The sequence below is a fragment of the Piliocolobus tephrosceles genome, chromosome 8, assembly GCF_002776525.5.
Source record: "Piliocolobus tephrosceles isolate RC106 chromosome 8, ASM277652v3, whole genome shotgun sequence".
Classification (NCBI taxonomy): domain Eukaryota; kingdom Metazoa; phylum Chordata; class Mammalia; order Primates; family Cercopithecidae; genus Piliocolobus; species Piliocolobus tephrosceles.
This window is the reverse complement of record NC_045441.1, coordinates 27,108,560-27,135,114: the sequence shown is the minus strand read 5'-3', so window position 1 is coordinate 27,135,114 and position 26,555 is coordinate 27,108,560. Positions and strand designations below refer to the sequence as shown.

General features: G+C 40.0%; 1 protein-coding gene across 2 annotated transcripts in view; it reads left to right on the top strand.

Moving 5' to 3' along the window:
- Positions 1 to 26,555, top strand: part of AMPH (amphiphysin) — a 252,548-nt gene that overhangs the window by 114,577 nt on the left and 111,416 nt on the right. For both annotated transcript variants that reach the window (XM_023226433.1, XM_023226431.1), the window contains exons 3-4: positions 15,756 to 15,810; positions 25,174 to 25,268. In XM_023226433.1, coding sequence (XP_023082201.1) covers positions 15,756 to 15,810; positions 25,174 to 25,268 — 150 coding nt within the window. The remainder of the gene's footprint in view (positions 1 to 15,755; positions 15,811 to 25,173; positions 25,269 to 26,555) is intronic.

The window sequence follows — 26,555 nt, the reverse complement described above, 5'->3', positions numbered from 1 at the left end:
AAGCAAGTTAACATGACACAGAGGAAATTGGGTTGAACTTATCTTTTTTATCAGAAGCCCACTCCCATGATAATGACATTAATCCATTCATGAGTGTGAAACCCATATGACCTAATCATCTCGTAAAGATCCTGCCTCTCAACACTGTTGCAATGGTAATTAAATTTCAAGATGAGTTTTGGCAGGGATGTTCAAATCATAGAATTCCTCCCTGGTCCCTCAAAACTCATGTCCTTCTCACAATTCAAAATACATTTATTCCATCCCAACCGCCCCAGAAGTCTTAACTTATTCCAACATCAATTCAAAAGTTCAAAGTCCAGAGTCCTGTATAAATCATATGTGGATGAGACTGAATGCATGATTCATCCTGAGGCAAATTCCTTTCAGCTGTGAGCCTGTGAAATCAAAACAAATTATCTACTTACAAAATACAATGGTGGAACAGGCATAGGACAGACATTCCTATTCTAAAGGGGATAACTAGGTAAGAAGAAAGAGATAACTGTTCCCAAGTAAGTCCAAAACCCAACAGAGAAAACATTAAACATTAAAGCTGGTGAATAATCGCCCGTGACTCTATATCCCACTTACTGGATACACTGGGGCTGGGGTTGGGCCCCCATGGCCTCAGACAGCCCTGCCCCCATGACTTTGCTAGGTACAGTTCACCCAGCTTTAATGGGTTAGAGTTCCATGCTGGTGGCCCTACAAGTTCTATGTTTTCTGTGGCAGCCCTGCCCCAAGGGCTCCACTATACATTGCCCTAGGAGAGATTCTGTGACACCTCTGCTTTTGTGGCAAGTTTCTGCCTGAGTTCCAAGCTTTTTATGAAATCCTTTGAAATCTCATGGGAGGAAGAAGCCATTTCCTCAAAGTTCTTCCATTCTGTGCACCTGCAGAATTATCACCATGTGGACACTACCAAGGCTTACCACTTGTACTATGTGGAGCAGTGGGTTGAGCTGCTCTTGGGACCACTCGAGCCACAGCTGGGCTGGCCAAAGAGTTCTGCACTGAGATGTAAGAAGCAGAGTCCCTTGGTTGTCCTTGGCAGTGAGCCTGTGGAGGATGCCCCAGGTCCATCTCCCAAAACCATTCTGCCCTTCTAGAGCTCTGAGACTGTGATGGGATGGGCAGCCTAGAATATTTTCAAAATGATTGTGGGGTCTTTCATTGTCTTGATGAATACCACTTGGCTTCTTTTTGTTCATATTAATCTCTTTAACAAATAATACTTGGCTATACCCTTAGCATTGTCTCTCTGATGTGATTTTTATTCTTTACATAGTCAGGCTGTGAATTTTCTTTTTTTTTTTTTTTTTTGAGACGGAGTCTTGCTCTGTCGCCCGGGCTGGAGTGCAGTGGCCGGATCTCAGCTCACTGCAAGCTCCGCCTCCCGGGTTTACGTCATTCTCCTGCCTCAGCCTCCGGAGTAGCTGGGACTACAGGCGCCGCCACCTCGCCCGGCTAGTTTTTTTGTATTTTTAGTAGAGACGGGGTTTCACCGTTTTAGCCAGGATCTCGATCTCCTGACTTCGTGATCCGCCCGTCTCGGCCTCCCAAAGTGCTGGGATTACAGGCTTGAGCCACCGCGCCCGGCCTGGGCTGTGAATTTTCAAATCTTTTTGTTCTGCTTTCCTTTGAATTGTAAATTGCATATTTAAGTCATTTCTTTTCTCTAGCATCTCACTATATGTAGTTGAAAGTAACCACACAGCAACCTGAATGCTTTGCTGCTTAGATATTTCTTCCATCAGATATCCTAGTGCATCACTGTATTAGTCTCTCACACTGCTATAAAGACCTACCTAAGACTAGGTAATCTATACAGAAATGAGGTTTGATTGGCTCATGGTTCCTCAGGCTGAATAGCAAGCATAGATGGAGGGGAGAGGCTCAGGAAACTTAAAATTGTGGCAGAAGGTGAAGAGGAAGGAGGTAGATCTTATATGGCTAGAGCAAGAGGAAGGGAGTGAAGGGAGAAGTGTTTTATACTTTTAAACAGCCAGATCTCATAATAATTCACTCACTATTATGAGAATTGCAAGAATGGCAAGGGGGAAGTCCACCCCCATGAACCAATCATCTCCTACCAGGTTCCTCCTCCAACACTTGGGATTACAATTTGACATGAGATTTGAGTGGGGACACAAATCCAAACCATACCATTCCTCCTCTGGCCCCTCCCAAATATCATGTCCTTCTCACATTTTAAAATACAATAATTCCTTCTCAACAGTCCTCCAAGTCTTAACTCATTTCCGCATTAACTGAAAAGTCCACAGTTCAAAGTCTCATCTGAGACAAACCAAGACCCTTCCACCTATGAGCCTGTAAAAATAGAAAACAAGTTAATTACTTCCAAGGTACAACAGAGATATAGGCATTGGGTAAATACATCCATTCCAAAAGGGATAAATTGACCAAAAAAAGGGGCTACAGGCCCCATGCAAGTCTGAAACCCAGAAAGGCAGTCATTAAATCAAAAAGGTCCAAAATAATCTCCCTGACCCCATGCCTCATATTCAGGTGACACTGACACAAGGGGTGGGCTCCCAAGGCCTTGGGCAGCTCTGGTCTGTGGCTCTGTAGGGCACAGCCCCTGAGACTGCTTTCATCAGCTGGTGTTAAGTGCCTGCAGCTTTTGCAGGTGCAGGGTACAAGCTGTCAGTGGATCTACCATTCTGGGGTCTGGAGGACAGTGTCCCTCTTCTCACAGCTCCACTAGGCAGTGCCTCAGTAGGGCATCTGTATAAGGGGTCGAATCCCATATTTCTTCTTGGCACTGCCCTAGTAGAGGTTCTCCATGAGGGCTTTGCTCCTATAGCAAAATTCTGCCTGGACCAGGTGTTTCCATACATCCTCTGAAATCTAGGCAGAGGCTCCCATGCCTCAACTCTTGCCCTCTGCATACCTACAGGCGTAACACTGTGTGGAAGTCATCAAGTCTTACAGCTTACATCCTCTGGAGCAGTGACCTGAGACTTATCTGGGTCCCTTTTAACCATGACTGGAGCTGGAGTGGTTGGGATGCAGGGAGCAGTGGCCCGAGGCTGCTCAGGGCAGTAGGGCCCTGGGCCAGCCCACGAAACCTTTCTTCCCTTCTAGGCCTCAGGGCCTGTGATGGAAGGGGCTGTCAAGAAGGTCTCTGAAAAAAATGCCTTCAAGGCATTTTCCCCATTGTCTTGGCTCCTTTTTACTTATGCAAATTTCTGCAGCTAACTTGAATTCCTCTCCAGAAAATGAGTTTTTCTTTTCTACCACATGGCCAGGCTGCAAATTTTCCAAACTTTTATGCTCTACATCCCTTTTAAACATAAGTTCTAGCTTCAGGTCATTTCTTTGCTAATGAATGTAAGCATAGGTTGCTAGAAGCAGCCAGGTCAAATCTTGAACATTTTGCTGCTTAGAAATTTCTTCCACCATCTTTGTAGGGCAGAGGCACAATGCCTCCCATCTCTTTGCTAACAAATTACACAAATGACCTTTGCTCCTGTTCCTAATAAGTTCCTCATCTCTATCTGAGACCTCCTCAGCCTGGACTTCATTGACTATATCACTATCAGAATTTTGGTTATGACAATTTAATGAGTCTCTATGAAGTTCCAAACTTTGCCTCATCTTTCTGTCTTTTTCTGAGTCCTCCACATTCTTCCAACTTCTACCCATTACCCAGTTCCAAAGTTACTTCCATATTTGCAGGTATCTTTATAGCAATGCCCCACTGCTTGGTGCCAATTTTTCGTATTATTTCATTCTCTCACTGCTATGAAGAACTACCTGAGACTGGGTAATTTATAAAGAAAAGAGGTTAAGTTGGTTCACAGTTCCACAGTCTTTACAGGAAGCATGGATGGGGAGGCCTCTGGAAACTTACAATCATGGTGGAGGGTGAAAAGGAAGGACACATATCTTACTTGTCTGGAGCAGGAGGAAGAGAGTGAAGGAGGAAGTGCTACACACTTTTAAACAGTCAGATTTCACGAGAAGTCGCTATTATCATGAGAATAGCAAAGGGGAAGTCCACCCCCATGATCCAGTCACCTCCCAACAGGTCCCTCCTCCAACATTGGGGATTATTGTTCAACATGAGATTTGGGTGTGGACAGAAATCCAAACCATATCAATCACCCTAAATTTCTACATTCCATAAAGACCACAGGGCATGGACACAATTCAGCTAAGGTCTTTGTTACTGTGTAACAAGGATTCCCTTTTCTTCAGGTTCCAATGCCTTGTTCCTCTTTTTTTGTCTGAGACATCACCAGAATGGCCTTTACTGTCCATATTTTTACCATAATTCTGGTCACAACCACATAAGTAATCTCTAAGGAGATTCAGGTTTTTCCTACAGCTCTCCTCTTCTGAGCCCTCACGAGAATCACCTTTAATGCTCTGTTCACAGCCATAAAGACTCTTTTTAGCCTGCTCCAAACTCTTCCAGCCTCTATCCATTACCCAATTCTAAAGCTTCTTCTGCATTTTCAGGTATTTTTTATAGCAACAGTCCTACTTCCTGGTATAAATTTTCTGTCTTAGTCTGCTGCTACAATAGAATACCACTGACTGGGTAATTTATAAAGAAAAATTTATTTCTCATAGTCTGGAGGCTAAGAAGACCAAGGGCATAGCATCAGCATCTGCTCAGACATTGGTGGAAGGACAGAAGGTGAAAGCAAGTGCACAAAACAGAGAAGAAATCAGGCCAAACTCATCTTTCATACCAGGAGCCCACTCCCATGAAAACTAGACCACTCACATGATAATGACATTAATCCATTCATGAAGGTGAAGCCACCATGGCCTAATCACCTTGTAAAAATCCTACCTCTCAACACTGTTACAACAGCAATTAAATTTCAATGTGAGTTTTGGCAAGGTTATTGAAACCATAGCATATACTCTTAGTTGGAGCTATGATTTTCTGCAGGGGTTCTTTTGTATTGAAAACCATCTTATTGTGTAAATATTTTCCAAATTTTAAAGTGTTTCATCTTAGTATTAACTGTTAAGGAAGTTTTTAGGTTATTTGATAGATGATATCATATGGAGGCCCATTTAAAACAATAGCAAGTAACTACTGAGGCATGTATTTGCTATGGATTTACTGAGTGTGCTCTGCATACCAGGAATTGATATAGGTATTCCAGAAACTTCTGTGAACAAGACAGACAAAGGTCATTACCATGTGGATCTTACTTCCAAAACAGGGAAGCAGACAATAAATAGAGCACAATTAATAAGTAGATTATACTGTCTACTAGAAAATGATGAGAGCTGTAGAAGGAAAACCAAGTAAGGCAAAAATAAGCAGATCAAAGGGAATGGTTTTTAGAGGCCTGGAGGCAGCAATTTTCAAGTTTTGCCTTTTGAAGCAAAGTGCAGTCAAAAACCAAGACTATAGCTGGGAGAAGGAGTGAGGGTCAAAAGAACATTTTCTTAAGAAGGCAGAAATATCTGTGTACTAAAGGGACTCATTTAGTCCAGAATGAAAATGTGGTGATTCATCAAAGGGGAGAACAGCTGATCTGTGTCCTCGAGTAGGCAGGAGGAGATGGTATCTAAAACACAGCTGAGGAATTGACTTGAGATAGGAGCAGGACACTTTATTTAAGGTGAGAGAGAATAAATTCCCTATAGAATTTATTCTTTGCCAAAAGGATTCTTCACTGACTCAAGGCATTGTACAAGGCACTGAAAGAAATGAACAATTTAGAGAAAAATTTCTGTTTTGGTCAAGCTTGTAGTCTAGTGCACAAAAGTCTTCTTTCTTTTGAAGCAATTAAAGTAGTAGGAAAAAGATACAGAATCTCTTGATGATGACACTATACTTCTATAATTATCATATATTTTGATATCCTAGTTTCATCACTTATCATTAGTGCATGAGTATTCTCTCACCCCAATTGGTATTCTTAGAAGAAATGATTTCTATACCTTTCCACAATCCCATTTTCAGCTAGACTTCCCAGGTTCAATGGGTATCTCCTGTTCATTTCTGCAAAAATCATCACCCTGTAAAGCTGCTCACATAGCATACTAAATAGTCATGAAATTGTTAGGTGATTGGCTATGAGATTCTTAGTTTAATTTAGATAAGTTGTATTCATTATATGACAAAAAAACAAGGGAATGTGGCCACTGAGCTCTTAGTTAAGATTGCCACTCTCCTTGGTAATATTATTCTTATAGGAAATATGTGTTTTGATTATACAATCTTGATTTAAAGTTTTTAAAATATAAGTATAAACCACTATGATTGCCAATAAAATTGACTTCTGTGGGAGGGAGCAGATAGTGAAAACCTGTAGGTGTCAAAAGAATGTAACGGCCCTTGCTTTTCAAACTGTTCTGCATTTATCTATAGTCTTTCTATTTATTTCATTTCCAACACATCCAATAAATCTCCTCTTTGCTCACTGGCAAATAAATCTGCCTACTTCATGGGAATGCTAGGGTGTTGCTGTCCATGGTGCCAGATGTGAGGAAGAAAACTAAAACTTGTTACATTTGTTGAACTTGTTTATCTGTTAACCTCTTTATTCTTATTTATTTTATTTCATCAGTAAGAATATCTCTTCAGTTCTAGCCTATCTAAATGAAAAGCCTTAGTTTAAACGGAGCTAAAAATTGACCCAATCAAATTGCAGATGTCACAGGCATTGCTGTGCCATTTCCTATGAAGCTTGTCCCCATTTTAAGAAATCACTCCTAGAGGAAGCTCTTCATGTTATTTCTCTGATGGTTTCCTTTTATCTGTTCTATTCTGTTACCCACTTTAATTGCATTTTACTCTACAATATTAATTAACCATGCCAACTAGGGAGGGTTTAGAGTCCCATTCCTCAGCATTTATTTAGAGACTAATTCTATATATTTTCCACTTCCCTTGTGAATTAAGCTCATTATTTAGTTGGATGTATCTGTCTAAATGATTCCCAGGTTGACTGTACCATTCTGGTAATGAGATGCAGAGAATGAGGCATGTCTGTCATCCAAGCCCAGGGAGACTATCGGAAATGGTTTTGAAATCTGCAGAAATGAGCTACAGTTGGTTTTTAGATTTGCATGAGTTTTATTGGTTCCCATTGATGGTGATTCTCTCTTATAAGTCACCTTGTAAGCCCCACCATGGATTTTTCCATTAGCATAGCAATCTAAAGGAATGACATACATTAGAAGGAATGTCTTACGGTGACTGACTGAAACATGGAACCAGGCATATTTTTAAGTGTGTTTTTAGCAATCTCATACTAGAGCTATATACACATTTAAGTGTCCATTAAGTGACAGACACAGTGAAAAATAAAAGTTTCCCAATAACCATCACCTGGAGGCTTTTTAAAAATACAGATTCCTGGGTCCTATTTCAGACTTATGAGTCAGGTCACACATTTGACTTGTGTCATTAAAGAGTCATTCTATGATGTTAACCACTCAGTTATAAGCCTGAGATTGCACACATATAATAAAGATAATGCCTTCTTTGATTGCATATCTGCTCGAATGTGTTCCCAAACCTGATTAGTTATAAGAATCTTCCAAGGAGCTTTAACAATTTCCAAATTTCCAAGCCTTATTTGACTGACTTAGGCAAAAGCAAGTGACAAAGTGTTTTTATATTGAAGACTTTCTACAAGTAGGGCTTTGACATTTAGAAAGCGTTTTGTGTATTAGCTACTTGATTCTCATGGCAATCCATAATTATAATTGTTTTACATGAGAAAACTGAGTATATGTCATAAAAGTTTTCATTTGGGAAGTGAACTTAATTATTCTTTTTTCCTTTAGTATTCACGCTTTCTTGTTTCCTCAGGCAGTAATTTATCGTATTGGGTTGATTTTTCTCATATCCATTGTTAGTTGGTTCTTTTACATCTGCATAAATTATTCTTGTATACTCTGGGAGCCTCTATTACTGCAATATTCAAAGCTATAAAATAACTTTCTGAAAAACATAACTGTCTTTGATACTTAAAACTACAAATGAAAAAACAAGGAAGCATTATAAATTCCCAAGTAGCTTGTTTTGGGAAGGTTTTTCATCATGCATCTTCCTCACGAAGATATTCATTTGCAATATGACATGTAGCAGAACTTAGGTCAATCAAGCATTTGTGAAACACCTACCCTTTGTATAATTTATCACTTACAAAGTGTTAGTGGAATGATAATAGTGTTATCCAGCATTTCCGGAGTGCATGATATGTGCCAGGCACTCAGCAGATACTTTATATAACTTGACTCCCTCAACCTTCATGATAGCTCTAGGTGGTGGGTATTGTTATCATCCTGATTTAATAGATGAGGAAATCGGAGGCCTAGAGAGATTAAGTAACTTGCCCCAAGTTGTATGGTTAGAAGTGGCAGAGCTCAGATTTTAAGGCCAGGAAGTGTGATCTCAGAGCCCGTAGACTTAACCACTATGTGATATGAATCACATCTAATAAACTCCGTGGAATTGTGGGCCTTTGAGAAAAACTAGTAAACAATTGATATCTTTATTTATAGATGAGTACTATATCCTGAGAGCATGGAGAATGGTGCATTTAGTTACCTTATCCTCATTTATCAACAGTTGCTTCTTGTTGGGCAGCTTTATCCTTCATCATCCTTTACACCCTGGGGCAGAGAGGTGGGAGAGCAGGGATCAAGCTGATGGGCTCTTGAGGTGGATCATAGGGCTAAAATAACTCAGCCTACCTGGATTCCAATTCTGGCTTGCCACCTATTAGATGTGTGACTTTGGGCAAGTTCTCAGCCTCTTGTGCCTCCGTTTTCTCATAACAATGTGCCAACCATATGCAATTATTGTGAGGCGTATGAGCTAACAGAATTGTGAAACTTAGAACAATGCCTGGATCAAAGTGGCCACTCAGTAGGTGTTAGACTTTGTGATTGTTTTGCCAGATCAAAAACTTTCATTGTTGCATCATGGACTGATTTGTGTTCTCCTCAGAGTCATTAGCTGAATTCCTAATCCCCACCACCTCAGAATGTGACTGTTTTGTCATTAAGGAGGTGATTAAGGTTGAGTGAGGTCATATACCTGAGCCCTAATCCAGCAGGACTGGTGTCCTCATAAGAAGAGGGAGAGGCAACAGGGACACATGCACACAGACAAAAAGTCACATGAGGACACAGCAAGAAGGTGGTCATCTGCAATCCAAGGAGAGAGGCCATGGAGGGAAACTGCACCTGCCAACACCTTGATCTTAGACTTTCAGCCTCCAGAACTCTGAGAAAGCCACCACCTGGTCTGTGGTTTTGTGTTGTGGCAGCCCAAGCAAACTAACACAGACATCATAAATGGCAGTTTCAGAAATGTTCTGGCTGTTGATTAGGCCTGGAATAATGATAGCCAAGACCCTTCCTTCTCTACCATCAGTGCATCTCTGTGCGTTGACACAGCAGTTGTTTTTCTAGTCCTTGTACTTGCTGTCTGATGTGGTCACGACAGAATGTTATAGATAGAGCTAGCATCTATACCCACAGCAGGGGACACTGAACAGCAAGTCACAGGAGGACTTGCTGCTGGAAGTGGAGCTCCTTTAAAGTCTCCCTTGATTTTTGGGTCAGCTCTCCCTGCCCCTCCCCTACCAATATATTCAATACTGTGCTCTAGCTATTAAGGTGAAGGCTGAAAAGATTTTAAATCATGCCCGTGATGCACCTTGTAAGTCAAGTCTCCTCACACACACACAGAGAAAAACAACTGAATGGTTTTTCAAGGGTCACAAATTCAAGGCAATAAAGCAGATCTTCCAGCTATATCCAGTCTGCATGCTGTGATGATTTAATGGCTGTTTAACACAATATGGGTTAGCTTTTCCAGAAGATCTGAATGGAGATCTGTATAAATTCAAAAAATTTGACTGGCTTAAGGGAAATAAATGGAGAGATTGTACATGTGATTATGATGATGTCACTATACTTCCATAATTATGATATATTTTGATATATCATAATTTGATATTATTTTGTTGAAGCTAGAAAGTATGTGATAATCAGTTTTCAGATCGTAGATATTCTTGGAACTGGTGACAGGGATAGTTGGAAATTGGGCCACAAATCTTGGATAAAGTTGTAGAAACCAAGATGTTCTCTTTGACATTTCTCTTCCTTCCATGCACTCCCTGCCTCATCATCCCAGGAATATGACTGCAAATATCCAGTGTTATTTCATCTCTATCTTGTAGCTTCTGCATTAATATCTGTGAAAAAAAGAAATAAAAAAAGAGAAACTGTTTTATGATGTCAGTGCTGGCTTCTTAATGACAGAAAGCTCCAATAGTGCAAAGAGCTCAAAGCAAGGAAACAGAAATGTAAATTTCAGAGATCCTGGTGCTTTTACTTATGAAAAACTCTCATCTTCCCATTTAACAGCACCTGAACTTTTCATAGGGACAGCTCTATTTCTTAACAAAACCGGGAGTGCCTGTAGTGCTCAGTGGCCTAATGTCTTTGATCATAAGTGGATTCAGATATTATGTTATTAGTCATCTGTTAATCAAGGTGCTGATTATGGGCTCATTAAATCTCATCTCCTTGATAATCTAATTTTCCTCTAAGCTTCAAAAATGATCAGCAAATTTATTATCATTGCTTTCAAGATTGAGTTAACCTGTCTGAACTCTGAGAAATTGAGCCAGTTTTAATTTTGATATGTTACTTCAGCCATTTTCAAGAGAAAAATGTCATCAAAGGCCAAAAATAATAATGTAACTCTGGGAATGTCTATAGGCTTATGATCACAGATGAGATGACAGGACTCACCTTTGTAAAATTACAACTTTATGAAGTTATGTCTCCTAAGATCCACCTTTCATGCAGATGTTAGTACTGCTGGCTTTCCACCTGAGCCCTTTTTAAAATGTCAGCTCACAGTTTCTAAGTTGGAGAGGCAACTTAATGAAACATTTTTCCATACTGCGTGTGATATTTTCTTCCTCTTGTCTTTCTTTTTCTTTTTATAACAAAAGTTACTATAAAGATAAGTCAGTGCTACACTGACCATATATTAACAAGCCAATTCAACGGGCTATTGCCTGTTTAACAGGTATTAAACTCCTATCGTTTGAAGTATTTTCCAGACCTGCTTAAGCTTACTAATAAAATCCACAGGGTTTGGTTTTTCTTGTGCAGTTGGGGCTATAGTGATGCACACCCCCACCCCGGGGTGTCATGCACATGGTAGTATGTGGGAATGGTGCCCCTAAATTGTGCAGTGGTTGCTGCTGCTCTAAGTTTAGTTCCTTAGGAATCACTAATTCATTCTATGAGTTTTGTCCACAGCTAAATTAAATTAATGTCTCAAGTATGGTTTCTTTCTTCTGGGCAGAAATAACTAGGTTAAAGGTAAACTAACAAAATTATACCTTTTTCAAGACTCTTGAAGTCTTGGCATATGTATTTACTAATATTAGTATATTACAGGGCTTCAAAATTTAGTGTATGTAAACAAATAAACAAAAAAAAGCTTGACTCAGTAATTTCCCAGACTCATTGCATCTTCATGCAGTTGGATCTTCTCCAAAGAGGAGTATTACTAGGCAGTTCAGACAACTTAATTATAATAGACCCCCCTGCCCTCCTGTTGCCATGATCCCTGTGACCAGGACATAGAACAATAATTTCCTGATATCTTGTAGAAAACGATATAAAGAAACAAGAAGGGAAAATACAGGCATATAATCTCAAGGGTGTAGAAAACTTTGTTTTCTGCAGACACATGTGCAATACATAATTCACAGCTGAATTACTAAAATGATACTTTACAAAGGAATTTGAAATGAACTTCAAATTCAGTGAAATCTGAGCAATGTTATAAGAATTTGTTTACTTTCAAACATCTGCTATTCCTGCAGAATAATGATCTTAAGGAAATTTTGTTATGCAATAAGTTTTGTATAGAAGAAACTACTTTATGGCATATTGTAGGTGGAGGATTTTTCTCCAGAGCTTTTTACCTTTTGATTAAGGTAGAAATTTACATGAAATTAAGTGTGGCTATTACTGTGGTTCATGAAACCCAAATACTCATGGGGAAAATTAAGAATTTTAATAACTGGCAAAGAAGAAAGTCATTTAAATCAGCCTTTAGTTTATCTGCTTAAATTGAACTCATTTATTAAGCAATTATTGCACAATTTTGAACTTTGTTCCACTCTTATATGAAAAATCTCTTCTGGATTTCTTATTTCATTAAAAAAAAAAAGAAGTCTGCAGTGCTTCCCTTTGACAAGATGAATCCAGTATATGGATTGGAGCCTGAATTATTTCACTTTATTTCTACTAAAGGAAAAGGCAATTAGTTAATTGTGGGGTTAATTTGACATAACTTTATTCCTTGAACATTTGAGAAAAGAATGCCTTTCACTGCTACTTTTTGCTATTTCTGGATATTCTGAGCAATCCTGGTGACTCATAACCATCCCTTTTCATGGCCGGTTCTGTGTAACTGAGGGAACACATCTTTCTGGGTGAGAAGTGAGCCTTGCTTAACTCGGTGTCCCTCACACATTTCCATGGAAGGACCATGACTGGTACAGCAGAATCCTAAAGCAGACAGCTGAAAGCAGCAGAAATCTGTGAAGTTCTGTGTTTCATTCCCATGCTGTTTTTTTATTCGACTTCATAAGAGGTGGCTTAGTGCTTGTAAAATAATGGTTTCTCTTCCATTTCTTTCCCTTCACCTCAATAAACTGATGTTCCAGAGAGATCTTTTAGCTTTGTTTTGTGGATGTATGTGCCCTAGACAAAACACTAAATGCCCCCAGATTCTACAATTATATAGTTTGAGAAATGTGGCCTTAATGGATTCAAGCCCTCCTAATTGTACCTTTTAGGATTTTTAGGCTTTAGATTGGTTTGGGTCTGTATTTGTCTAGGTAAATTTCAGATATTATTCTGTCTTAAATTATCTGAAATATGATGGGACAAATGATTCTGGAGCTTGCTTCTCTCTCAGTTCCATTCTATCTCTTTCCATTGCTTGACCACCACTTGGGCTTCCATTTGTGAACCATTCAGTTTGTCCTTAATCTTTCCAACTTGATTTTTCTGAAATGTTTCTGTAAATGCCATTAGTCCTTTTCTGTTCACTAACTCAATTGGGCTTTTTATTGTTGTGGTTAGATTTCAGCTTCTCTCCACATTTTGGCATTTCCTCTGTTGATGGTGAATCATTTTATCGGAAGTTTGGGCTAGGTTTATGCCATGGTAGTAATATCTCGGTGGCTTTCAACAACGGAGGTAGGTTTCTCACTCATGAAAATGCAGGTGGTGGCTGTGCTCTGTGGTCCCTTCACTCTGGGATCCAGACTGAAGAAACAAATTCTGTATGGGGAGAGGAAAGCAATGGCAGGAGCATGTGATGGCTCTTATAGCTTCAGCTTGAAAGTAGGACATGTAACTTCCACTCATGTTTCATTGGCCAAGTCAAATCCTACAGCCAAGCCTGATGTTGCTGAGGCAGGAAGTATGATCTTTCTCTAATGACAGATCTGGTAGGGAGGTGCAGCATAGATTGACAATAATAAAATCTACCAAAATTATTATATTATATGACATTATATACCAAAGCCATATTTTTTCTACTTTTTGTAAACTCAGAATGTGACACAATGCCCTCACATGATGGATATTTAGAAGTGGAAAGACCCACTTCTTTTGTTCCAATATACTTTTCTTGGTGGTTTTGAGGACTTCATCCTGACTTCTCTGGGTCCTCTTCATTGTCTACTTTTACTCAAGTGTTTATCATGAGCATTTTCTCTTTATTCTCCTCTTCCTCTCTCTGGAAATAGTTTTCTACTACACTTTGCTGTTTGGAACCCACACTATGATTTGCTTTATTTTCTCTAGCTGATGGAATTTGCCATCACACAAACTTCTGAGTGTTTCAACAAGAGAATAGAAAGCTTGAGTTTTAATTTAAAATCATGTTGAGACACTAGAAAGGGAGTCAATTGTTTAGTACTTTGATTTCTGCTTTGCCATTCTGAATAGAACCGTTGTGTTTGAAGTTCATACGTGCCAGCAAACGGACTCATCCTAAGCTTTTGTCTGGTAGTAACTGGGTTTATAGAGCTACAAAAATACCTGAGCTTGACTCAAATACAGAATACCTCACCTCAGTGTTGCATAGATTTCAAAGAAATAATGTCACTATACCTGCACAATGGAAGTGTTATATGGAAAATATCCTAATTCAGAATCCCTTTTGCCGTCAAGCATAGTCTTAATTATTTCTTTTCAGTTTCTTTGTATTAATCATTATCTTTAAATGTGATGGGCATTTGTTTTTGTACTCCAACACTTTGAATGGTGGTTGCAATGCTAAATGTAATCTGCCTTGCAGTGCATTTTTTTCTTTTTTCTTTTTTGCTTACATATTTTAGCTCCCCCACTAGATTATAATGAGGAAAGAGGGTCCCCCCACCACGACTCTTTTGGGCAAATATTAACAGTGTTCGTTAAACTGAACATGACTATTGAAATTATTGAGCTCAAGGTGGAGTCCTGTATGCTAGCTCTCTGCAATTTTGTTAAATGACTATGCAATTAAAATGCATGCATGTTTTAAATAGATTTTCAGTTGTAAAATCATAGAAGCTACTGTTGGTGCTCAGACATATGCCCCTAGTACCTACTTTTTCTGAGCCCACCAGATTGACTTGCCAGCATTGGCAACTCTTTGCCTGAGGGCTTCTCTGGTTTCTGGAGCCCTCTCTGCCCCTATGTAGATATATTGGGGAATTAGTGTCTCCTAGGAGCAGCTCTAGAAACATAGCTGACAGGAGATATTGGATAAACGCCTCAGCTTCCTTGCCTTTCAGTTAGGGTATCTATAGGGTGTTTCATTGACACTGTCTTCCAGAGTTCCCCAGGGGAACTGAGGTCCAGTTGCCCACACTGGTAACTTGCTTGATAATGCTCCCTGTATCCACTGTCTTCCCTTCTTTTCCTCGCTTCTCTACTCTCCTATTGGCGTTTCTTTGATTAACTCCAAAGTAAACTATTTGCAGTCTCATCCTAGTTTCAGAGAGTCTCGGAGTTTCTAAAATGGTATCCAAACCAAAACAGGCATTCATGTGTCAACATTTACAATTTAACAGTTTCTCTATTTCAGTGCAGTCCAATAAAAATATAATGCAAACTACATAGTTTAGAATTTTCTAGTGGCTACATCCTTAAAGTGAAAAGAAAGAGGTGAAATTTTAATGATGTAGTTTAACTCAATAGACCCAAAATATTATCGTTTTAACATGTAATCTGTATAAAATTAATGAGGTTTTTTTTTTTTTGGTACTCAGTCTCTAAAATCTGTTGTATAAAATATACTTACACTGTAAATGGAAAATATCATTACAGTACGTCTCAATTGCAAGTACTCGCAGCCATATGTGGCTTGTGGCTACCATATTAGATAATGGTGATCACTTCCCTACTATTATAACCCATGTGTCAGAATCTAGAAATTTGATAGCTCTTGAATTAGAGGCTGTGTAATGAATTGTATTGTCTATTAGCAAAATCTTGCCTTCTCCTTTTGCTCTTTGAAGTGGAATGAAATTTCTATAAATATCTAGACTGATGGACATTGTTGCCTTATTTAGTCTGTGTCCACATATTTATGTTTTTTTCAAGAATGAGATTCTGGCAATAGTAACTTTGAGACTTAACACTTCTTAGACGTTTTCATGCAAAATATAGACTAGATGTTTAGCATCTGTGCTTGTGTTTTTTAGGCAGAGGGTACCAGACTTCAGCGAGAACTCCGAGGATATTTAGCAGCAATCAAAGGTAATGTGTATGAGTTGTTTACTGCATGTTACTAAGCACAGGTTGTTCTTGGAATTCATGAGTGACAGGATTGAGTGTTAATTACAAAGCCATTTGGCTTCCTGGCAAGATGGGTGCTTGAACACAGGTGTTCCATTCCACCCACCCCCAAATTCCCATTGAAATGATAATCAGAATATATAAGGAAAAAATATGTGTGCCTTTATGCTGGAAACTAGAAATAAATGCCACCTACATGCCAGAGATTTCCAGGAAAATTTCTTAGAGTGAGCTTGAGACCTTGTTTAAGAAAAGCTGCAGCTGGCTTACCTCCTAAGGGAGACCACATCCCAAGAGTGGAGCACTCACAGACTCTCACCTAAGCCCTCTCACTGGAAGGGGCAAGACATGGTGGCAGAGGCAGGTAGAAGATGATCAGCCACCATGGCCCTGGACTGGCTGTGACTTGTGTGGACTAGCAGCACTCGCAGCCCTACCGACATGCAATGCACGGGCATATAGAGGCCCCGGCATGAGTTTCTGGGACTCAGCCATGTAAGGCAAGGAAATGAGGCCACTGGAGGAGGGGGAAGAGAGCAATAGGGAAGTGGGCTCAGCCTGTGCCTGCTATCCATCATCACGCTGCCTGCCCTGAGTCACAGGCAAGTGTGCCCATGGATATGATGTATCATAAGGCAGATTTTGTGGGGAAAGAATGGATCATCTGACAAGGGGTATTGGAAAACTGGCCAAACACTTAGAAAACAGTGAAATTCTCAACCTCACACTTTACTCCCTCCTTCCTAATTCCAGATATAGTAAAGGTGTAAATATGTTGTACTGGACTCTATTAACTTCAGTAGGGATGGCACCAGGTTCAAAAGGCCGAAAAAGGGAACCAGAGTCAGCAAACAAGACACAGGATTTTATTAGTGGGAAACTTACATACAGAGTGGGCCCAGTCATGGCAGGGCTGGGCAGGAGTATCGCACCACCAAGTGGTGGCAGGCTGGGCAGGAGAACTGCATCTATTTGCAAAAAGCAATGCAGTTTCTGTAACATTTTCGCTTAGCACCCTCTACCTAACAACCTCCACCTGGCAACCTTCATTTAACCCAAAACACATGGCCTCAATCCCCTGTATGGCTCACATTCCATGGGACAGGCTCAGGGCTCAGATGTTCCTTGTAGACAAGGAATGAATCTCTGGGTTGGCCACTCCCAGATTCCTTAGCTCAGAACTCTGAGCACATATTCAGGTGCATCTACCATACAGGGTGATTCTCAGGGTATGCTTAAGTTATCACTGTCAGGTGTGTCTGCCATGAATCACTATGCAAAGAAATGTGCTAAAGTACTAGAATAAAATACAGTAAATTTAGTCTCCAGGCTGTAGAGGTCTTTATAAGGGTTACTCGCAAGGCAGAAACCCATAAATCTCTCCATAGAGATGGAGAAATTTGACCTCATAAGTATGTAGAGCTTAATATGTTTTTTAAAAACACCTTTTTGGCAACATAGTTAATGAAAGTAAATCAAGATATAAAGAGCTCAGTGAGTAGACTAAATGAAGGTCAATTGGTTAATTAAAATTGGGCAGAAAACTCTAAGGAAAAATTAGCCAAAGAAGAACTATAGATGGGTGATAAACATGAAAAAGCCTTATCCTCATGAATAATCAAAGAATATTAAGTAGCATTGAAAAGAAGATTTTATCATTTTTCCTCCAAATGTTCAAAGACATTACAAATAAAATACTGCTGTATTTAGTACTGGTAACGCTCTGGGAAGTGGACTCCATTCATGTATTGCCAGGAGGATAGCTTTTCTGGAGAGCATTTAGTAAAAACTTTTATTTATTTCTTTGGTATGCTTTTTGACATACTAGTTTTATTCTAAGAATTTATTCTCACAGTTTTAATGTGGATGTGTAAAACTGAATACAAACATGTTATTAAATAATGAAATAATAAAAATATAATAATAAAATGGCCAAAATAATAAAAATTAGCAAAATTGATTTTTAAACTAAAATATATTTATGAATTTTATAGTCCAGGCATAGCATTTTAATTCTCATGACAGCTCTATAAGGCAGGTAGTTTTATTATCTTCATTTTATAGATAAGAAAAGTGGGTTACTGCCAGGCACAGTGGCTCACACCACCTTTAATCCGAGCATTTTGGGAGGCCAAGGTGAGTGGCTCACTTTAGGCCAGGAGTTCAAGACCAGCCTGGGCAACATGGCAAAACCCCATCTCTACTGAAAATACAAAAATTAGTCAGGTGTGATGGCGCATGCCTCAGCTACTCAGGAGGCTGAGGCAGGAGAATTGCTTGAACCAGGGTGAGGGTTGTAGTGAGCGGAGATCATGCCACTGCACTCCAGCCTGGGTGACAGAGTGAGACCCTGTCTCAAAAAAAAAAAAAAAAAAAAGAAAAAAGAAAAAGTGATTTTTTAAACAGAGTTTAAATAGCTCATCCAAAGTTGCATGCCACGAAAACAACAGGGCCAGATTGCATATTTTGTTCTGTGTTTCTCCAGAGCCCTGGTTTTATCTATTGTCTTTTACTGCCTTTGAACCAATGGTAAGGCATCAGTTTCACAAGTCAGAGTTCATCTATACAATGGGATAATGGCAATCTACTATTATTACTTTTTCATGAGCACTTACTATGTGCTAGAGTCTGTGCTGAGCATTTTAGGCACATTACCTGTTTCTAACTTCCCAACATTGCCATATTATCAATGTCATTAACTTGATTTTACATTTGCAAAGAAGTAAGTCTCAGAGAATTTAACTTCCACAGTTTGATGGAGCTCATCATTAATTACTCCCAAATCAACCTTAAGTATTGGTAACAGTTCAGTCAGAAAACAGAAGCCACTCTAGGTATTTCTTTTATTACTGATTTAGGATTTGAACACAGAAGTCATACATTATTTCTAGCACAGGACTTTTTCTGGGTAGTTGATTTTTTGAAAATGTGGATAAGTTTGTTGAATGAAAAAATGAGTTCTCTTTCCCAAGTCTATTCAATTTGGTCTGTGCTGCTTATAAAGCATGCTGCTTTATAAAGACTGGCATAATTATTTTCCTTGATGTGATCTAGAAGAATTCCCTGAGGGTGAGGCTTGAGCTCCGGAGAAAAGCTGGGTAAAGCATCAAATAAACCTTTTTGGCAGACTGCGCCTGCACTCCAGGGCTAGTGGCCATGGCTCCGTATGAAGGAGAAAGGAATTCTATCAGCTTTTCCCCACCTTGGATTTGCTGATTGACTATGTTAACAAGTGATGCTCCAAAAAAGAGATCTCTGTTTAGATTACTTTGTCCACAGCTGATTGGAATGAAGTTTTAAACAGGCTACTACTGAGTTTCTCAGAGCCCTTAATATGCTAAAGTCAACTCCAGAAATCCCGTGGGACAGGCAGGAATTCCGAGTTTTTTGACTGCAGGACCCTTCTCTCTTCTCATAGCCTTGTGACGAATGAGTAGTGTTCCTGGGAACACATTTTGGGTTTTGGGACCAAACTTGAAAACAAGGTACATGCCTGTGTTAGTCCGTTCTCACGCTGCTAATAAAGTCATGCCCCTAGACTGGGTAATTTATAAAGAAAAAGAGGTTTAATGGACTCACAGTTCCACATGGCTGGAGAGACCTCACAATCACGGCGGAAGGCGAAGGAGGGGCAAAGGCATGTCTTGCGTGGCAGCAGGCAAGAGAGAGTATGTACAGGGGAACTCCCTTTTATCAAACCATCGGATCTCATGAGACTTACTCACTATCACGAGAACAGCACGGGAGAAACTCGCCCGCGTGATCAGTTACCTCCCACCAGGTCCCTCCCACAACACATGGAGATTGTTACAATTCAAGATGGGATTTGGGTAAGGACACAGAGCCAAACCATATCAATGCCTTAAGTAATCATAATTTACATTTTCAAAGGTTTTCATGGGCAATTTTTCTTGTTTTCACAAGGACAACTCTGGCTAACTAACCCTGCTGTAATGCAGGTAGCATCAGGGCAGCATAGGAGAAAGTGATATCTAGCCCTGGAGAGTCATGGGTCCTGTGGCAATTGTGGGAAAATCATTAAGTCTCTTAGTTGCTTTGGGTTCCTCATCTATTAAGTGCTTCATTTCTCTCAGAAGCTTCCAAAGACCCCAAAACTGGGATTCTATGAAGTTGGGTTAAATGAATTCTAATCATTTTATTATGACTGATCTCTGGATGGCTTCTCCTCTGTGGGTCTTTATGATTTCTGCTGATGCTTAGGCTTTGTGAGGCAGATCTTATGCTTGCATTCATTTTAGCAGCAAACACGTCTGGAGCACCATTTGTGCACCTGACACTGTTCTAGGACAGGGAGATGCAAAGATGAACAAGACATAGTACCTGCTTGCAAGGAGCTCACAGCAGAGTGGGGAGACAGTTAAATAAAAAAGGCCAGATGGGCATAGTAATATGTATTTTAATAGATACGTGCATTGAGTGCCATCATAACAGAGGACAGACTCCCACCTTAGGAGAGGCAAGAGACTGGGGCAGGAATGGTTCTTCCAAGGAACTTACATTTGAATGAACCCAAGAAGTGGGGTCATAGGTGGCCATCAAATGGTTAGGTTTTCCAGAGAAAGATAGATTTCAGAGGGACATTGCAGGTGGAAGAAACAACTGGACCAGGAGGCAGAAGGAAGCATGGGTTCTTGAGGGAACAAACAGAGCAGTTAGATGCAAGCAGAAAATTGAGCTGGATGAAACATGGAAAGGCAGGCAGCATTTATATAAAGAAGTGCTTCATGTATCATATCATATGGGAATTTTATTCTATCAATAGACAGGAGAGTCATTGTTAGAGTTATTGTAGGCAAGGGAAAAGTCCCATGATCAGATTAGCATTTTAGAAAAATAGTTATTGTGATTGTGTGGAATTCAGGCTAGAAGAAGTGCAACTGCATGGATATTTAGTAGAAGTCTAGTCCAATACTTCAATAATACTATTAGCTAACACTTATTGAGCACTTATGTGCTAGGCACCGAGATAAGCATTTGACATGCCTCAGTTTATGTAATTTTCCCTATAACCTTGTGGCAGGTATATTTATTGGTATTTTACACTTTGGAAAACTGGGGTTATAGGTGATTAATAATTTGCCTAAAATCACACGAATCACATGTAATGGAACCAAGTTTTTAACAAAGGCTGATTAATTGCAAATAATAGTCTTAATTATTTTGTTATGTTGCCTCCAAAAATATTTTGTATTATGATGGCTGACAATAGCTTGTGCCAGCTACTTTGCTAAACCCTGTTACGTGGATTGTGTTATCTAATCTAAATCATAGGTGATGAGTACCTAATCCAGGGAAGGGCAGTGGGCAGGGAAGGAAGGGGCTGGATTTGAGAATCAGGTGGAATTGGTGACTGAGCTTTGGGAGGATGAATCTGGGATGACTTCCTGTTTTCGAACTGGAGCAACTGGGTGGCGTTCATGAGAACTGAGAAAAGGAGACGAAGCAGGTTTGGACAGGAAAATTTAAAGTTTGTTTTTGACATGTGAAGTTTGAGGTATTAATAAGACATCCAAGTGGAGATGTACAGTAGGAATTTAGAATTGGGAGTCACTGGCATGCACGTGCAGCGGAGGCCAGACACATGGATGATGAACACGCCAGATCTTTCTCTAAATGGAGCACAGTGCAGATGGTGTCATTAATAGTTTTTTGTTTATGTGTCTTATGTGTAGGCATAACTAAGGGGTAGGGTTGACTATTCTTGAGTTACTTCACCAACTGCCTATTTTATTCCAACTCTTGGTCCCATCCTTTTTCTCCTTGAGAATCTAAGAAAAAGATGCCCACTCTTGCTTTCCTTTGAGGCAGCTGCTGTCTTTTTACACAACTCTCTTCTAAGCAATGGGACAAAGCTGCTAGATACTTGCAGTATTTTAGACGTTCTTTTAATGGTTTATCCTTGCTGCTGGTTATTTATTTTAACTGATGTTATTTTTAACTAAAACACATACTCTCAGGCTATTTAAGCAAGGAGTATGTATAAAGTAGTGCAATCTATGCAACAAGTCTTAAAGGATGAAAATAGAAGCTCACAAATTTGGCTGCGAATGGGAATAGACAACATTTTATGAAATGTCTTGGAAAAGGTCCAAAATTTTGAAGAGAGTGAAGTGGTTCCCATCCAATAGTAAAATAATAATAATTCTTCTATATATGATGCTGGGCATTTGTCTTACAGTTTTAGAAATCACTAATCTTTTAAGAAAATGTGGATATTGTATATTATTCAACCTCAGAGGTAGCATTTAGCACCTATTCTGCTTTGATGTTGCCAAATTTGTGTATTTTAGCTTTTTTTTCCCCATGACACTCTGTCAGCAGAGTAATCCCTAAAAGCTCTGCCAGTCTGGAGCTAGGCTTGCAGCCTCTCACCTGTGTATCCATTAAAGTGCATCCTATGGAGGAGATGTTCTCAAAACAATTTCCATGTCAAAATGGCTTCTGTCCAAATGATCCATCACCACTTATCCACCCTGTAATTAGTAGTTACTTTTGGCTGTTAATAGATATATTTACTGCAACATCGTGCTTTTAGTCTTGATGATTAAAGTCTTATATAATTTTATTTTAAGGTTATATTCATGATTTTATTTTTCATCACAAAGATTATTTGGCCTACAGTGCCAAATTTCTTTTTCTTCTCTTAAGACATTGTTAAAAACCTATCTACACAGCTATGTATAGTTTCCATCAGACTTAAGACAAAGATTTAAAGAAAATGCCAGAAGTCTTTGGCATCTGGATTATAGAAGGGGGTCCACTAGTGACTAACACTTGGTATGAATTTGAGGGATATATTTCTTGATAGAGACTTGCTTGTACTTGGGTGAGGGTGAATTTGGACACTTGAGATAATGTAGCTTCCACCTCAGTGTTGACCATATCATGAGAGAACGCATCCCCTTTGCTTGGATTCAGAGTGCTAGTGGTTGGATTCAGATTTTGTCTCTTGTTTACTATCCCTTCACCTGCACGACTCTTGTTTCATCAGAGTCCCCACAGTCTTGAGTCATACTGTTTTTTTCCTACCCCAGACTCTGCCAGGGCTTCATCTGATGGTGGTCAAGTCACTTCAGCTCATGTGGGCAGGATACCTCATTGTCAAGGGCTTCCTGGAATGTGCCCAGTGATGCTCTGAGGGAAGGGAGATGTTCTGTGTCTAAAGAGAACACAAGTGCTATGAAACTCCAAGTTACATGTGGACTTTTATACATATTTCTCAAGGATATACTTCTGTCATTTCAGACATCTTTCAGTTTGTCCTTTTCTCTCAGTTGAACCTAGAATTAGCTACCTCCAATCCAACAAGGATGTCAAGTTTTCAGTTTAACAAATGATTTTCATCTTAGGATTCACTGACCTTAAGTTTACAGGATGTGTTTTTTATTTCTCATGACAGTGCTCTGATTTTCCTCTCCTCTCCCTGTTTCCAGCCCCCTTTTATCCCCGCTAGTCCTCGCTAGGTGGGACTTGGTCACATTGATGTCTTGGCCTCAGCTTCCTGAATAGCTGGGATCACAGGTGTGTGCCACCATGCCTGGCTAATGTTTTTTGTATTTTTATTTCACTAGTTTGGCCAGGCTGATCTCGAACTCCTGACCTCAGGCAATTCACCTGCCTCGACCTCCCAAAGGTTGCTCTCAAAGGCGTGAGCAACCGTGCCCGGCCCATCTTCACTTTTCACTCTTAAGTTTGGAATCATCAGGCAGCAGAACCGCACGGTGCCTTCTTAGCACACTGTCTCACCTCATGATTAAGACTGTGAAGTGGGAAGAGCAAGTCAGGGGACAGGTGGACTGAGCAAGGCTCGTATCTACCTTTCCGCTGTCAGGGAGAGTCTTCTGCCAGAGGCGTGTCTCCAAGTCCCCAGCTCTTCCTGGCACCTTGTTTTGCTCTCAGCCATGAACTGCCTTCCTGACTTTTCAGTACATACATTAACCTTTGTGCAGGGGGTCCTTGGGAGAGACTAAAAAGGACTGGGTGATACTTTATGTCACCATTTGTGCTCAGAAGCATGTATCTTTAATGTTGTTCTTTAATGTTGCAAACCATAGTTTTGCAACATATCAAATGTATCCCTAATGAAAATTGAGACCCAAAGGCTTAGGAACCCTAAAATTTCTAAGAGTTTTGATTTAAAACTGCTTTCATAGTTTTAAATAATACAGCAGGTCTTCAAATAGCATCGTTTCATTCAACATCATTTTGTTATAATAACGATGAGAAAAAAAAAAAAATCTCAGCCAGGGCCACTGTCTGTGTGGAATTTGTACACCAGGTTTTCTCTCAGTACTTTGACTTCCTCCCAAGTCCCAAAGATATACAGGTGAAGTTTACTGGTGTGTCAGTGAGTGTGGGTGTGTGAGTGAGCGCTGCAGTAATACGCATCTTGTCCAGGCCTGGTTCCCATCTTGTACTCTGAGCCTCTAGGAGAGGATCTGGTCACCCATGACCCTAAACTGGAGTAAGCAAGTAAATAATTATCTTACTTGTTTTTATTAATCTTTCTTACATGTATGTACTGCTCTCATTTATTTCAATGTTCAATATTAGAAGTGTGTTGACCTTTAGTTAGAAGTTTTGTGATGTGTCTGTGAAAAATATGTCCCGGGAACTTAACTCTTATTTATATGAATTAGCCTTGGGTAAAATGGGTTTCATTATTCTTCATATCAATTAAAGTCACACTTTGCAAGAACCTATAGATGACATTAAGTAAGGACTTACTATACTGGAAAATGACATTTTTTTCTTTGCTCTTTGTAAAAATTTTAGGTCACTTAAAACTTAACCATTTAACCACTTTAACCATGTTTACCATTTTAGGCCACTTAACCACTTTTGACTGTTATGCTCTATAATCCTATTAATTTTTACTTCTAGTCCCTTCTAAAAACGCTTTATGCCTAGTATTTAAATTCATTTAGGACTGATTTTAGTTTGAGAACTCTGTGGTTTTATGGACCAGTGTTCTTAGCATCTGACACCACTTGGCAAGTGATAGCACACATAATGGGACACATGATTATTGTGGTTTGCAGAGTAGGATATTTGTTGATTTTTCCTGAGACCCCATATCTATCAGTATCAAGTGAATAACAGAAAATGCACAATGTGATAAGTCTTAGAAACCCTCAAAGAAAGATACGACAGCAGATACAAGCAGCAGCTGTGCCTTTATAATTTTTCCTTAAGTGTTTAGCAAGTAGTCAATATTTTTCTCTCACTTAAAAAAGTGGAGGAAGGGAGAAGAGAATCCTCACCCATTTCTGTGTAACAGGAGTTGTTTCTCTCTGACACTAGGCATGCAAGAGGCCTCCATGAAGCTCACGGAATCGCTACATGAAGTCTATGAGCCGGATTGGTATGGGCGGGAAGATGTGAAAATGGTTGGCGAGGTAAGAACTGGGGTGGCTTCCATGAGGCTCCCACAGCCTTGCTCAGTCCACCTGTCCCCTGACTTGCTCTTCCCACTTCACAGTCTTAATCATGAGGTGAGACAGTGTGCTAAGAAGGCACCGTGCAGTTCTGATGCCTGATGATTCCAAACTTATAGTGAAAAGTGAAGATGGACCGGGCCCGGTGGCTCACGCCTGTAATCCCAACACTTTGGGAGGCCGAGGCGGGTGAATTGCCTGAAGTCAGGAATTTGAGGTCAGCCTGGCCAAAATAGTGAAATAAAAATACAAAAAGATTAGCCGGGCATGATGGCACACACCTGTAATCCCAGCTACTCAGGAAGCTGAGGCAGAATTGCTTGACCCCAGGAGGCAGAGGTTGCAGTGAGCCAAGATTGCACCACTGCATTCCAGCCTGGGCAACAGAGCAAGACTCCGTCTCGAAGAAAATAAAAGTGAAGATGATCATAAAACCACTTGGGTAGAGGGCAGTATTTTAATATTCCTTTTTGCAAAATGACAATATCATTTTTCTGTCCTCTCTACAAGCCTTAGCAGCCCATTGCTAGCCGACATGGATCACAGTGTGGATTGTGTCCCAACTTCACCCCCTCATCTCAATCCCCCTATTGACTATCCTTCCCCAAATGCAGAGACAGGAGTTCAGAAGGGCGTCCATTCCATTTTAACACCAGCTAGTCCATTCGCAGATATTCACTTCATGAAGACAAGCACAAAGTCAGAGTGTTAAAAGGAATTTGACTTCAGGAAGGCTTTGGCCCTAGACATGTCTTAACACCTGAAATCAGGTTTCTGGCTGGGGGCTGTCTGGCTGACGGGAAGTAAGTAAGTGGGTTTCGCTTTGTGGAAAGCAGAATGGACCAGAGACTGAGTATCACTGTGTGATGTTGGACTAGTTCTTTAATCTTCTTAGGCTTTAGTTTCCTCATCTACAAAATGAGAAAAATAATTGTACCTACTAATAGGTAGGTACTTATTGCCTTTGTGTGGAGGTCCTCTACCTACTCAGTGTTTGGTACATGTTATGATTACTGACATGAGACAACTGCCAGTCACAGATTGTCTCACATCCAAGTTCTTTGTTAAAACAAAGAGCAGTTGTTTGTCATGTTCGCTACTCCAGGTGAGTTATTGCAGCTCATTTAGATACAGATGACCTAAGTTCGATGTGGCAGCCAGAGCTCAGGGGAAGGTCTGATAGGTGATGCACTGAAAGTCTGTGTAGCTTTGGAAAACAGGTGTTAACAGCAGAGTCCTAGGCTGCTC